At 34.5% G+C, this 15718-nt stretch overlaps 1 protein-coding gene across 4 annotated transcripts in view; it reads right to left on the reverse strand.

Annotated features, from left to right (window-relative positions):
- Positions 1–15718, reverse strand: part of Exoc6b (exocyst complex component 6B) — a 564580-nt gene that overhangs the window by 357323 nt on the left and 191539 nt on the right. For 3 of the 4 annotated variants that reach the window (XM_010609607.3, XM_010609608.3, XM_019205331.2), the window contains one exon: positions 9160–9336. The exons of the other annotated variant lie outside the window; for it this stretch is intronic. In XM_010609607.3, the coding sequence (XP_010607909.1) occupies positions 9160–9336 (177 nt within the window). The remainder of the gene's footprint in view (positions 1–9159; positions 9337–15718) is intronic. 4 annotated transcript variants of the gene reach the window in all.

Genomic DNA, 15718 nt, shown 5'->3' on the forward strand with positions numbered 1-15718 from the left:
ATCAGGAAGAAAAGAAATAAGAACACTTCTGATTGTGAAAATTCTTACACAAAGTAAAAAAACAACCAATCTAACTTCAATGGAATCATTTTTTATTCCCTAATATGTTTTAGTTCTGGAAAAAGGAAGTTCCTGAAAATGGAAAAGTAAATACCTAAGTCTGTCGGAAAATGGAAAGATAATACGGCATAAGGAAAATGTTTTCAAATATTAAAGTAAAACAGATTTTGATTTTAAAAACAAAGGTCACTCAAGTTTTAACAGATATATCCATTTAATATTTTTATAGCTCTACTCTTCCCCAAAAGAAAATCAGAGTCAGTAGCTATTTCTACCATCTATCTTAAAAGATTCGCTAGACAAGGAAGGTGAAGGTAGGGGGAAAAATGAGACCATCTGCGAGTAATAATCTGATAAATGTACCTGTTTAAAGCTAAGCAGGCATAGCCTGACTCCCTCCACTTGAGAGTAGTAAATGTACTATGAGAGATTTGCCTATGCTACTGAGAAAGACACTGCATAAAAAGAGAAATGCATTAGTACGCTCTAGCCATGTAGTACACACATCTTTTCCACAAGGTACAGGCATAAATACTCACTCTCACTCTTCTGCTCTCCTTCTTATACACACAACCCATTTATTTTTTCTCTTAAAAAAAACTTTCAAAGTAGATAGGTCATCCGAAAGGAATATGATAGAAGTTTGCAAGAAATTTAGATATGTTTCTCAGTAATTCCCCAAGCCATTCTCCTCCTCAAAAACCCTCCTGATTACCACTTTACACAAAACAGTTTCTCAATATTGGTAAGTGAATGCAAGGACTTGATGTTCATTTTAAGCATTAATTGAACTTCAAGTCATTAAAATGTACCAGGCATTTTTCTATAAGGAGCAAATAACAAATGATTAGTTGAAGAGACTTAAGTCTTTGCATTCAGAAGATCAGTTGTGACTGCTCATACTATGTCTGAAAGCCAGGAAATACCTGGCAAACATTCTTCACCAGGGTGATTTTCTGTACTACTTTCGCTTCCAAAACTTTAGAGAAAAGAAGACTAGAAATAATCATTTGGACATAAGCTCTCATGGAGCTAGACTAAACATCACAAACGTACCAACAAACTAGAAGCCTTGTGATACTAAGAAACTAGAATTACCAAAGTACAAAGATTTTCTAATCCTTGCAGCACATAAGGACACACTCACCAGAGCTCTATCCTAAAAAGTACAGAATTTTCAGTAAAGCTCTTCACATAATATTAGGATCCTTGCTGAGAAAAGAAATTACCACTTAATTTACTCAAGTGTTTGTAATAAGCACAAGAAAACGGAGAGTGGAGGAATCATTGGTTCTGCTTATTGAAGCAGTGCCAAAAAAAAAAAAAAAATCTACGACCAAATGCAAAGGATACCCCTCTAGAATTCTCTGGTTAAAGCTCAACACGAGTGACAGAAAATAAACTGGACTTTCTTTAACCAGGAACCACTATGTGCTGTCACTCTAATTTAGGAGACCAAAAGACAGGGCAATTTAGAAATAAATGATATTGAATACAAGGGCTGGGGATGTACTCCAGTGAAAAAGCACTTGCCTAGCATACATATATATGTGTGTGTTATATATAACATATATTTCATATATATATATATCTATATATATATATATATAGATATATATATATATATTCTGAAAGTAGAGAAAATTAAGGTAAACAAAAAATTAGGTAGAAAAAATTACATAATTGGTTAAAAAGTCATATTCCTACTATCAATGGGATTTATAAAAACTGAAGAATTAAAAAAAATTAAAATCATTTGACATTGAAGACCCAAAAAATTCCACCAAAAGACTTCTAGACTTAATTGACACTTTTAGCAGAGTAGCTGGATAAAAGGTCAACACTCAAAAATCAATAGGCTTCTTGTACACAAATAACAGACTCACTGAGAGAGAAATTAGGGAAACAATTCCTTTCACAATAACATCCAAAAAAAATGAAGTATCTAGGAATCAAACTAATGAAAGAAGCAAAAGACCTCTACACTGGAAATTAGAGCACTCTGAAAAAAGAGACTGAAGAGGATATAAGAATACGGAAAGATATTCCCTGCTCCTGGGTAGGAAGATTCAACATAGTGAAAATGGCCACACTACCAAAACTGCTATACAGATTCAATGCCAACTGAAATTCCAACACTATATTTCACAGAACTAGAAAAAAGAATCCAAAAATTCATTTGGAAACAGAAGAGACCTAGAACAGCAAAAGCCATCCTAGGCAACAAACACATGGCAGCGGGTATAACAATTCCCAATTTGAAGCTATACTACAAAGCCACTGTGATAAAAACAGCATGGCACTGGCAAAGAAATAGACCTGAGGATCAGCGGAACAGATTGGAAGACACAGAAACAACTCCAGATATATTCAGCTACCTCATCTTTGGAGCCAACCATCCTCCCTGGAGGAAAGATAGCCTCTTTAATAAAAAAATGGTATTGGAAAAGCTGGATTTCAACCCGCCTAAGATTGAAACGAGACCCTTGTCTTTTACCATGCACTAAACTAAAATCCAAGTGGATTAAAGATCTAAATATTAAAACAGAAACCCTAAACTTGCTGGAAAATAAATTAGGCAGAACTCTTGAAGACATGGGCAGAGGAAAAGACTTTATGAACAAATCCTCAATAGCATGAGAACTAGCAGGCAGAATCAACAACTGGGATCTCATCTTATTAAGAAGCTTCTGCACTGCAAAAGAAGCCATCAACAGAACTAACAGACAACCTACAATGTGGGAAAAATTTTTTACCAGCTGCTTCTCAAAGAACTATTATCTAGAATATATAAAGAACTCAAAACAACCAGCCCCTCCAAATATAAAGACCTGATTAAAAAATGGGCATCCAAAACAAACAGAGATTTCTCAGACAAAGAAGTAAAAGCGGCAAATGAATATATGAAAAAATGTTCCACATCACTGGTCATTCGAGAGATGCAAATGAAAACAACACTGAGATTCCACCTCACCCCACAAAGAATGGCTGCTATCAAGAAATCAACCAATAACAAATGTTGGTGGGGTTGTGGGGAGAAAGGAACCCTTCTCAATTGTTGGTGGGAGTGCAGACTGGTGCAAGCACTATGGAAATCAATATGGAGATACGTCAAAGAGCTGGGACTAGAGGTTCCTTTTGACCCAGCCATCTGTCTGCTGGGTATCTTTCCGAAAGAATTAAAAGAATCATATCATAGTGATATATGTGCACCTATGTTTATAGCGGCACAGTTTGTAATAGCTAAAACTTGTAAACAAACCATTTGCCCATCAGTTGGAGACTGGATAAAAAAGATGTGGTTTTTCTATGAAATGGAATACTACTCAGCCATAAAGAATGAGAAATTAGAGTCATTCATAGGAAAGTGGATGCATATTGAGGCTATACTCCTAAGTGAAACAAATAAGTCACACATGTATAAATACCAAAGTTTCTCTGGTGTGAAAAACTATAATGGTATATAAGATCCTAATGATATAACTGACAATGTGAAATAGGAAGAAAAGGGCGAAAGGTGTAGGGGAAATGGGAAGGGTAAGGGAAAGGAAAAGAAATGAGAAAATGAAAAAAATGGAAATAAAATATTTGTAAATAGCGAAGGGAGGAGGTGTGGAAGGGAGGCAGGGACAAGGGGAAAAAATGAGAACCAAGACCTGTCACGTAAAGGTACAAGAACCCAATGATAAATGTAACTGCACTGTATACCTAAAATGTACCAATTAACTCAATGAGAAAAAAAAATCATTAGGAATATGATAAAAGCAGCCAGTTGACTTCCCCCGGACTTATAAAATAATTCAACTTTACCAACAGTGGCAAAGATGAAAATTAAAACTATGCAAAGATACAATTTCTCCTCTATGAGACTGGCAAAAATTTAAAAGCGTAAAAAGTACCTGATTAAAGAATAAGGAAATAAGCGCTTCATACATTGTGGGGGTAGGAATGGGTTAGAGAACATAATATATAGGAGAAAATTAGACTTTATCTATTGAAATGATACAAGTATTTATCCCTTGACTTAATAATCCTGCTTTTGGAAAACTGCCCTGAGGACACATCTCCAACTATCTGAAAAAAATATTCTCAGGTTTGTCTGATTTTTATTGAATGAGGTTGTAAGGCATTTTACATGTGGCAATTTTTTAGTGAACAATTCTTTTTTTTTTTTCTTGGTACCAGGGATCAAACCTGGGACCTTGTGCTTGCAAGGCAAGTGGTGACACCACTAAGCTAAATCCCTGAACCTAGGCCAATTTTTATTAGGAACACTAGTGTCATAGCTTTTATCTCATATTTTTCCTTTCCTAATATGTACCAATAAAAATTTTAAGAGAAAAAAAGAAAGACCTTAGTCATAATTTTTGGTTCACAATTTCCTATCATCACAAGTTTATACATGACTTTTTAATTTCATCTTTACTATACCTCTTAATTTTTAAAAACACAAATGTAAAGAATATTCATATTATTTTTATAGCTTTTTTTGATGCTATAAAACAAGCCATATTTCATCTAACCTGGCTCTTTGTATTTTTCACTCAAAAAGAGGTTACTAAGAAAAAAACCTATGTTGTTCTTGGCAACACAGTTCATTCATTTTTATTGTCATCTATTGTGTGAATATGTTTTCTAATATAGTCACATAATGACAATGAAATTTTTAAGATTTAGAAAGGAATTGCTGAGTATGTAAATGTCCCAATTCATAAGCTAATGTGAAACTAATTTTCAACATGGATATGCCAATTTAAATTGCTGTCAGTAACGAATAATAAATTCCAAGTATCTACACCTTCTTAAAAAAACAAAAATAGAAGTAAAACACTCAAAGCCTACAGAGTTTAATGAGCATCAGCAATGAGTGAAATAGGCCACCATTTTAAATTGTATTCTTATAAATGATACACTTTGTATATGAAGTATCTAGAACTACTGTTAATTTCTACAAACTACTGTGTTCTCTAGCCAAGAATCATAGTGCACATCTGTAATCCCAGCACTCTGGAGGCTGAGGCAAGAGGATCTCAAGTTCATGTCCAACTTGGGTAACTGATCAAGACCCTGGCTCAAAAAATAAATAAATAACTAAGAAAACCTGGTGATGCAGCTCAGTGTGAAGATGCTGCGGGAAAAAAATTCTACACACTAGTGTTCTACTGCACACTGACAGTGTGTAGAAATAGGAGGGATTTGTGGCTTAGTGAGAAGACCGTATCATTGGTGGCACACTTGCTATTCAAAGCCAGTCCAATACTGAAACTCAGGGATTAAGAAATTAAGTTGGAAATCCAGATTTTCATGTGAATCGCAATGACGTCTTCTTAAAAGACAAAATCTTGATTCGTGGTCCAGGCTGGCCTCAAACAAACTGGCTGTGTAGTCCAGGCTGACAACAAACTTGTGATTCTCCTACCTCAGGCTCCTAAGGGCTGGGATCACAGCCTTTACATATGCACAAAAAGAAAAACTGGGCAAAACACAGCTAGAAGGCAGTAATCTGTAAGACATGAAGACTAGCAGCAAGAAAAACCAGTCATGCCAGGACCTTGATCTTGGACTTCACCTCCAGAATTATGACAGAATTTATTTCTGTTGTTTAATCTTCCTGGTCTGTTAGTATTTTTTTATAGCAGTCCTCACAAATTAGTACAGCCTATTACCTCAGAATTACTATAATACCACAATAAAGACATCCATGGAGGTTTTTTTTTTTTTGATATTTGTATATGTTAGCAATTCCATTATTTCAAAAGAGACACCACAATCTAGAGAGCTAAACCTGACATGAGTCATTTGGTCAACAAACATTTATTTCACCCATATTTTATGCCTATTGGCATGAATGTAATGTTGATGATTATTTCTTAACTATTTCTAAACTAATTAACAAAGATACAAACTAGAATATGAGGAAAGTAACAAATACAGTAGTAGTAAAGTATTTTAAGAATGAAAAGCAGTAAAGTAACCAAGAAACAAAGAAGAAATCCTGGCTTAGATTTTCAAAGTATTTCTTACTCAATACTGCCCTTATTTCCACATATTTTTTGTTTATAGTACATGGTATTTATCTGTTCCTGGAAAGGTGAAATATAAGCTGATAGAGGTTTTGGTAATATATACTTGCACACACTGATAACCTTCTGTTAAGTATCATTAAAATCAAATCATAGTTAATAACCTAAAAATGTCATTCAATTCAAAAAATGTATTAAGTATATTCCTATTAAAAGCAGAAGAATGGTAAAATATTCTTACTTCAGAGAATAAGAAAGCACCTGAACTTGTTAATCTGAATTATAAGGTCTCATTTAAATGCTGATAACTCATTACAGACAACAGATTTTAGAGAGTAAATATCACTTTCTCTTCAAGTACCACAATTTTTGTTGGAAAATTTTTAAATAATTTTAATAGAAAATCAAGACAAGACTCAAACATTCATGAGATTATTTATGCATTAAAAAAAAGCTTCTTCGAGGTCCTCTATAGTTTTGTGAGTCGAAGTGTACTTCAAAGATCAAAAGTACCTTCCACTCCTGGAACCTAGTTACAAATACAGACTTCCTATCAGACTCATCCTCAACCTGGTGACTCAAAATCTGCATTTTAATTTGATTCCCAGGGGATTCCTATGCACATTGAAGTTCAAGTAGTTAAGTTTTTCTGGAGGTAAAATGAGTTTCATGAAATCTCTGAAATTTCATTAACTGTTTTCTGAGCGAATATACAACACACACATTTTATTAGGGAAAGACTTCATGTATTTTTGTCAAAGTAATATATAACCCCAAACAGATTAAGAACACTGCCATATAGGAGTCTATGTTACAGTTACCATGCTTGTCGATTAAAAGTCACAATACACTAAAAACTATGCTCCTCTCAATGAGGTCTGTTGAAGAATGACAAGAATGAAGGTCAGAACGTCACAGTGGGTCATGAAAGACCTTATCTGAAGAATTTATTCACACCATGCAAGAACTATGCCAAGAAACCAGTTTGGAGACATCTAAATAAACAATTCTCTACATGAGGTTTGAGATTAAGAATGTGCACTTGAAGAAGATTCAAACTGAGAAGTAAATAAATATAAGGTAGGATATTTTTTAAGATAGGATGCCATTAGATGACTGAAGTGTTGAATTCTTGTTGTAAAGCTTAATCAGCAAATCCCTAATACAAACTGTTTGTCATTTCTTAAAAATTAACTTCTAAATAAATTCCAATACTACATCCTTTAGGACAAACTCCCAACATATTTTATTAGTCCCACTTTCTTGATCTTCTTTGGACCTCAGAAGACAAAGCAAAGAAGGCACACACATTAAAAGGGACTTATCCAAGATCTTCAGTGAATTAGTAAAGAATGAGCTCCACGACACAAAGTGTGCTCCAAAGACCAAAAGTAACCTCCACTCCTGGTCCATTCTTTTCCAGAAGATTCTCAATGATATTTACAAATGGGTATATATTTCATTGTTTGATATTATCATCTAATCACATCTTCGGGATGTATATTATGTAAGGATGCAGACTATGCCTAACTTCTGTTTTCATAAGCCATAGTATGATTTTAAATTTTTTGATGGAAACCCAACAGATAAGAAAAATGTTAACTGATCTTTCTTGAGATAGTTGCTTTATTGTACTACTACACTAACTGATTATCTATAATGTCTCTAATACTTGACAGTCTTATCTCCCGAATGGATCTATATCTTAATATATTGGTCACTGCAGGCAAGAAGAAAAAATGCTAGAAAATATTCAAGAGAATCAAATCCCCTCTGCCCCTTTTTAACTTCATGCATTACCAGGCAAATGGATGGTTATTTTACTCTAAAGTGGTCCATTAAATAACACTTGAAAGACTTTTTTTGGTTCTATTAAGGCTATTAGGGGCTCTTATTATCCAGGTATAATAAGCATTAAAATGAAACTTTTAAACTCTACTATGAATGTACCTATTTATATAATAAACATCCTATAATTACATATTTTAATTAAAATAGTAAACTGAAAAAACGTCCTCTTAGTAATGAAAAATATATAAAAAACATACTTTAAACATGTGAAAGACCCTCACATATTGAACTTAAATGCTGCTATTATAAAAAAATAATTTAGATATTTGCTTTTAATCCCAATTTAAATCAGTTTAAATTTTCTTTTTTTGGAGCGGTGTTGTTGAGGAAGGTCTCACTATCCAGTTTAGGCTGGCCTTGACTTGAGGCAATCCTCCTGCATCTGCCTCCCAAGTACTGGGACAACAGGCATGCATCACCATGTCTGTCTTGATTTTTTTTTAAATCAAAGAAGAATAATAAGGATAAGCACACTGACAATAGTAATACATAATACAAGTCAACAGGGAAGAGTGGTGAAAAGAAGACAAAAAATAACATTTGTTGATCATTTTTTGTAACTCTTTTTTTTTTTCCTGGTACTAGGGATTGAATTCAGGACCTCACATTTCAAAGGCAGAAACCACACCACTGAGCTAAATCCCCAGCCCCTTATTGAACAATTGTATGGAACAGACACCAATATAACTGTGTAGTTTACAAACTACTATCGTTATTTGACAGATGAAGATACTCCTAAGATTACAAAGCTAGAGAGTGACAAGTTCTTGGGCATAGTTTTGGGGATGAGGGAAAAAAAACAGGAAGGATAGTGTAAGAGAAGAAAAGGATAAAGAAGAAGCAGTGAATCTGGTTTTATCTAGTCACTCCTTAAAGTGACATCTTTTATTGGTCCAAAGTAACTGTTTGAGTTTCTGCAGAGGTCACTTAGACCCTTGATCTCCAAGTCAGGTAAATTCCTCTTCTCCCTTAATGTAGTACCTACTTAGTACAGAATCAAAAACTTTCAATCTTTTCAAAAATGTGAGAGTATATTTAAAATCCAAATTCTTTCCAAAAATCAAAATGTAAATTATCTTCACATATCTGCAGTTTCTTTAAATTAGGTTTCATCTGAATTCAAGTCATTTAATAGGCAGATCATACAAAGCTATTATATGAATAAATTCACATCTCAAATGTACTATATTTAAACTCTCACTTCCCCGGTCCAAAGATTAGTTACCTCCTCATCATCTTCCTCATCTTCAACATCCAGAATTCCTGAATCCTGTTCAGATTTGGGGCTAGTGCTTTCCATCTCTGTATCAAAGATTGTATACACATCTTTCTTAGATTTTCTCTTGCTGCCTATTCTAGGCTGTTGCAAGACAATGTTATCCAGGTTTCTTTGTTGCTGAGCCTAGGATAGAGAAACACACGCAGAGAAAAAGAAAGAAAAGAAACAAAACTTAATTAAGCTTTCAGTGAATTTCTAATTTTCATCAAATTAGTATCTTAATGAAACTATTACAAAAAAATTTCTTAGAATATTTTATTCTTTATTTTGGTTTGGTTTTGGTTTTTAGGTTTTTATTGTTGTTGTTTTGAGACAAGGTTTTGCTATCTAGTTCAGGTTGGCCTTGAACTCACTAGGTAGTTCAACTGGCCTCAATCTTATGGAAATCCTCCTACTTCTGCCTCCTTAGTGCTAGGATTATAGCACCACCACAACCAACAAAATATATGCTTTTAGCCACTAGAAATAAACTCAAACAAAAATCATATATACTTTAACCTCAAAGTTATCCTGCCTTAACTCACTTTCCAAGTTAAAACATAAGACTTCCCAAGTATAACCACTTCATCACCACAAAATTAAATCTATCCATTTACACGTAAGAAACTGTGAGATTAGTACAAATGCCTAATATTAATCTCTTACAAGAAATTACCATACTGAAACCATTTTAGTTGAGGGAGAAGGGGAGAGCCTGGAATTAATTTTAATAAATGTAAGCTTAGGAGACGTAAAAACAGTTATTTGGATATATGAGAATAGTAAAATGTGATCCAGAGGATAAGTTATCTTAAGAGAAAGACTTTTTTTCCCCAAGTATGATTCGAACTAACAGTTCAAACAGGATCTTATGACTGTGAACTATGGGAAAGAGACTTAAAGGGTTTCTTCTTTTGAACTCATACAGAATAGGAAGTAAGACCCTGTAGCCTAACAAAATTGACTGAAATTATACTATGGTTTCAAAAGATAAAAGAAGTGCTACTATCCAAAGTCAACAATATAAGTGTTAACGTACACATTTCAGCTGGAAATGACTTTAGTCACCACTCAGAAAACTAATGTTAAAGACAACAAATTTTTTTCAAGGTCAAACTGCAAGTGAGGGATAATTCAAAAGCTCAGATCACTCCACTGACCAAGAGACCCTCCTAAAACCATGACAAATTGCTTTCTAAAATAAGATTTGACAGACAAATCAACGGAAAACACTGCCATATAGCTTTATTGTAGATATAAAATATATATTAACACAAAATAAAAGCTAGCTGTAGTACTATTTTAAAGAAATTTAATTTTGTTAAATCCAGCATATTCCAAAAGTATTTCCCAATAGAACTATTCTTTCTTTTCTCTCTCCTCTCATCTCCTTTCTCTCTTTCGAATACATACTAAAATGCCAAGAAACAAAGTATGAACATTTGATCTATCAGAACATGTTCCTTAATCAATATATGTTATTTCTGTTTGGTGACAAGTAGAAATTAGTTCAGACAAAAAATCAGTGTCTCCAAATTTTTCCAGTGAGACTAAAGAATTCAAGATAAATATTAAATACAAGAAGTTAGTTCAAGCACTAGTCAGATGAAACAGTTTATGAGGATAGAGAAAAACTTAAACTATGCAAGCTAGCTTCTGCCAAGAAAATGAAAAGAATCTACATTCCAGAGATTTGAATCAAGGGACAAACTTGTTTCTCAGTGTACTACCCATTGATATTTTGATTTGAGTCACATAAAATACATGACCTCAATAACAAATGCATGAGAAGATACCACAAAACATGTAATTTGGGTTTGTATATAAGACATATATACACTTCAAGTAGTATCATGTATTTGAGGTCCCACATTTAATAGCACATTCTTTAGTAATGTTAACCTCAAAAGTAAGATGTTCTTCTCCACCTATATCCAATGCAGGCCCACAAGCAAGAATCAAAAATTCTAGAGAGCACAATGGAAGAGTGACCTTTGAAAGCTTTCATATTTGAAAAGCAAGCACTCAACTAAAGAGTGATCACTTACTCCCTAAACTCTACCTTCTTTTAGTACATCAAAAACAAACCTTTTCATAAGGAGGTGTTATCTTACTAAATCCCAAGTTCATTATTTTTCTTTCATGATCAATAAAATACTGAGTGTATTAAAAGCAATCAATAGGATCCACACTAGATACTCTCATTTAAACTTGACAAAGATCTTAAAGGAGTAATTTCAGATTTTCTATAATTTTTTTATTTTTCAGTTGGCATCTGGTTTTCCTATAAATTTGGAAGACTGAAAAGTAGTTTGGGTGAAATTGGCAAATTGAAATGGTGAACCCTTTGCTGGAAGTCAAAGTATTTCAAGTTGTATTCTACAGCTCTGTCAGAATCTGGAGTCTCTGTCAGAACTATCAAGAGTTCCCCAATATGCAAAAGAGTATTCAGAATGGGCTGAAGGTGTAGGTGAAGTGGAAAGGGTAGGGGAAAGGTAATAAAGGGAAAAGAAAAAAAGATGAGAAAATGAAAAAATGGAAATAAAATATTTGTAAATAGGGAAGGGAGGAGGGGGTGAAGGGGGGGCAAGGATAAGGGGGAAAAAATGAGAACCAAGACCTGTCATGTAAAGGTACAAGATCCCAATGATGAATGTAACTGTACTGTTATCCCTAAAATGTACCAATAAACTCAATGAGAAAAAAAATAAAAATAAAAATAAAAGAGTATTCAGATAAGATACAGAAAACAGAAATTGGCCAAGTTAGAAATATCAAGTTCAGGTTGAACAATACCGTAAATATTCAGATATTATCATTATGGATGTAAATGAAATTGCTATCTATTGAAAAAAATGTGTTATGAGATTTGTACAAAGTAGTGAAGGCTAAATATAAATATGTAAATGCATATAGCTTAAATTAAAATGAAAAGGTGACATTACAGCATATAAAACTATCCAATAAAAGCCCTTCGGAAGCCTTTCCTACCATGCTCTGCTATTCACCACAATCACACATTGTATGCCTCAAGGACAACCCTCATAACAATGTACCACAGAAGCTGCTGACTGATCTTTATGGTTCTGTTGAGTTAGGAGGAGAAGGGCATAAAGCATAAAAGTAACACCTAGGCTTTAAAAAGTATTTTTTCTTTGTTATGTGTTCTACTTGTGAATGATTTTTACATGCTTTAACACTTTTTCCTTAAGAGTCTCTCACATATATTATTCTCTCCTTTCCTAATATTTAGAAATTGAGTAAGAGTTCTCTCTTGGTTACTCCTCTTCTTTATTATGCCTCTTTCTCCTCTCCCAAGATCCAGTAACACATCTCCAGTCTCCTATTATTGTTGTATTTTCTACCACTGCCACAATTCCAAAATGGAAATGTTCACCTTCTCACTATAATGCCCCTGCCAACTACATCCGGGCTCTTCTTAAACCACAATGGCATCACGTACATTAGGCATGAGGAAAACTGAGTGGTTGGGAGGAGAGAATTAAACAAGTGCCAAGTCCAAACTCCATAATCTATCATTTAAATTCTACCATAAGAAAGCTGACCCCAATTTTTCAGTGCACTTATCAGTACTCTCCAATATGAATTTCCCACTTGGATCAGATTCTACCTCCTACTTCTACCTCTGTATCTTATGCATTTTCTCTCTCTAATGACTTCTCTCTGTCTAAATCCAAGGTTTCCTCCAAAACTCAACTAAAATTCTTCCTTTATTGGGTCAGGAAAGACTTCACAGAAAAAAATATACCAAATGGCGATTTTTAAAAGACAAATATAAGCCAGGCGTGGTGGTGCACACCTGTAATCCCAGCACTCGGGAGGCTGAGACAGGAGGATCGCTGTGAGTTCAAAACCACCTGGGCTACATAGTGAGTTCAAGGCCAGTCTCAACTACACAGTGAGACCCTGTCTCAAAAAACAAAACAAACAAACAAAAGACAAATATAAGCTGGGTGTGCTGCCTTAAACCAGCCCTCGAAAGCTGACATAGGAGGATTGCCATGAGTTTGGGGCCAGCCTGGGCTACATAGGGAGCTCAAGGCCAGCCTAAGCTGCATAGTGAGACACTGTACCCCCCAAAAATGACAAATATAAATTTTCCAAATGAAGATAGACAGAAAAGGTTAGGAAATAGCATGATAAAGGACCAAATGTGAAAAAAACATTATCTGCCAGGTAATGGTAAGTAACTTTGTACAATTACCGCACAGCAATTGGTTATAAAGAATTAACAGGGGCCAGGGATTTAGCTCAGTGGTGCCGCCACCCGCCTCACAAGTGCAAGGTCCAGAGTTCGATCCCTGGTACAAAAAAAAAAAAAAAGAATTGACAAAGACATAAAGTTAAAGGTTCTTAAAAAGCAGTTTCAATGTTAACTAGAAGGCAATGGAGAAAAAAATGAAAGAATTGAAGAAGAACAACAAGAGCAGCTTTAGAACTGAAAAACAATTCTCTAGGTACAGAAAAGTGGTCAACTAGAAGAAGATGAAGACTAGCTGCAGGAAAACCAATATACCTCACTGACTGGAAGATTCCAAATAACAATTATGAGGACTTCAACTGAGGTAGCAGTAGATACATAAGAAGCAAAAGTATACAATTTATTGATTTATATGTTGTACAGGGAAGAGAGGAAGGAAATAAGAATAATTCCAAGTATTCTGGCCTTGATGACTAAATGGTAAGGCCTCTCCAAGTGAAGAGGACCATGAAAATAATAAGTTGGGTGTAGCAAATATGCTGGATATTTGGGTGAAAATGACACTGAAAAACTCTCAGTGAACAATTTTTTCTTTGCAAAGAAACACATTTTGTCAAGTCCACACAGTAAGTTTACACACATGTTAACTATGTAAAGGCAATAAATTCAAAAAGGAATCCATGAGGATGAGATCTGGCCCCAAAATGAAGCACATATCTGTAAAGGATATGATTTGGGTACTCTCCTTACCTATCGGAAGGCGACAGTGGAAATGACCATAAAGATTACCTAACCTGAACTATTAATATGAAAAGTCACTGTTAACGTTTTTAAAAGTCTTATTAAATAAAGACTTGTAGAAAATTAAGTCGTCCCATGATACCTAAACAATAAGACTCAGACTTTTGTTTTTATTAAGAGGTAAAGCCAAAAGCCAAAGGCTTTTGATTTGATTAACCCAATGCTGACCTCTAGTGGATGGCAGGAGTATATACAAATGACCTCTAGAATCAGAAACTAGCTGAAAAGAGGCCTAATACAACTACTGTGCACAGGTTTCCACAACAGGGAGAAGAAACAAAGTAAAAAGTATCACTGAGTATGATAAGACTGTAATTATAAATGCTGCATCCTTTTCCATAACCTCAGGCACATTATCTTATTTCTGTTCAATATTTCTAGGTCTTAAAAAAATGATTAATCAAATTTATCTTAGAGATGCCACAAGGATTAAATAAGATAATACACATAAAGTATCTTGAATCTTGTTTCACTGTCTACTAAGGTAGCATCTGACACCTGGCCATAATTAGCTACAAAATTATTAATATCATCTAATTTTTATATACATTATCATTCAAATTTTATATTTGCATAAATTTCAAGCACTACATATCCGTACATGATGCTGCTACAAATTCTCTCAGGTTCATTTCTTTTTTTCTCTCATTTTCATTGGTGTTTTTTAAGTATACAGTTCAGTTACATTTATCATTGGGATCTTGTACCTTTACATGACAGATCTTGGTTCTCATTTTTGCCCCATACCCCTGCCCTACCTTCACCCCCCCCACACTTCCTTCCCTACTTGCAAAGACTTTGTTTCCATTTTCTCCCTTTCTCATATTTTTTCTTTTCCCTTATTTCCTTTCCCCGACCCTTTCCACTTGCCCTACACCTTTAGCCCTTTTCTTCCTATTACACATTGTCAGTTATACAATTGGGATCTTATTTACACTTTTAGTTTTTCACACCAGAGAAACTATTCGGTATTTACATATGTGTCTTATTTATTTCACTTGAGTATGGCCTCAATATGCATCCATTTTCCTATTCATGACTCTAGTTTCTCAGGCTTTATAGCTGAGTAGTACTCCATATTATAGAAAAGCCACATCTTCTTTATCCAGTCTCCAACTGATGGGCAAATGGGCTGTTTCCAAGTTTTTGCTATTACAAACTGTGCCGCTATAAACATAGGTATGTACATATCACTGTGCTATGATGCTTTTCATTATTTTGGAAAGATAAACCGCAGAGGGATGGCTGGGTCAAATGGAAATTCTAAACCTACTTCTTTGAGGTATCTCAATATTGATTTCCATAGTGCTTGCACCAGTCTGCACTCCCACCAACAGTGGAGAAGGGTTCCTTTCTCCCCACAACCCCACCAACATTTGTTATTGGTTGATTTCTTGATAGCAGCCATTCTTTGTGGGGTGAGGTGGAATCTCAGTGTTGTTTTCATCTGTATCTCTCAAATGACCAGTGATGTGGAGCATTTTTTCATATATTCATTTGCCG

Source organism: Fukomys damarensis, unplaced genomic scaffold (assembly GCF_012274545.1).
Source record: "Fukomys damarensis isolate Sample0158 unplaced genomic scaffold, DMR_v1.0_HiC HiC_scaffold_2, whole genome shotgun sequence".
NCBI classification, from domain to species: domain Eukaryota; kingdom Metazoa; phylum Chordata; class Mammalia; order Rodentia; family Bathyergidae; genus Fukomys; species Fukomys damarensis.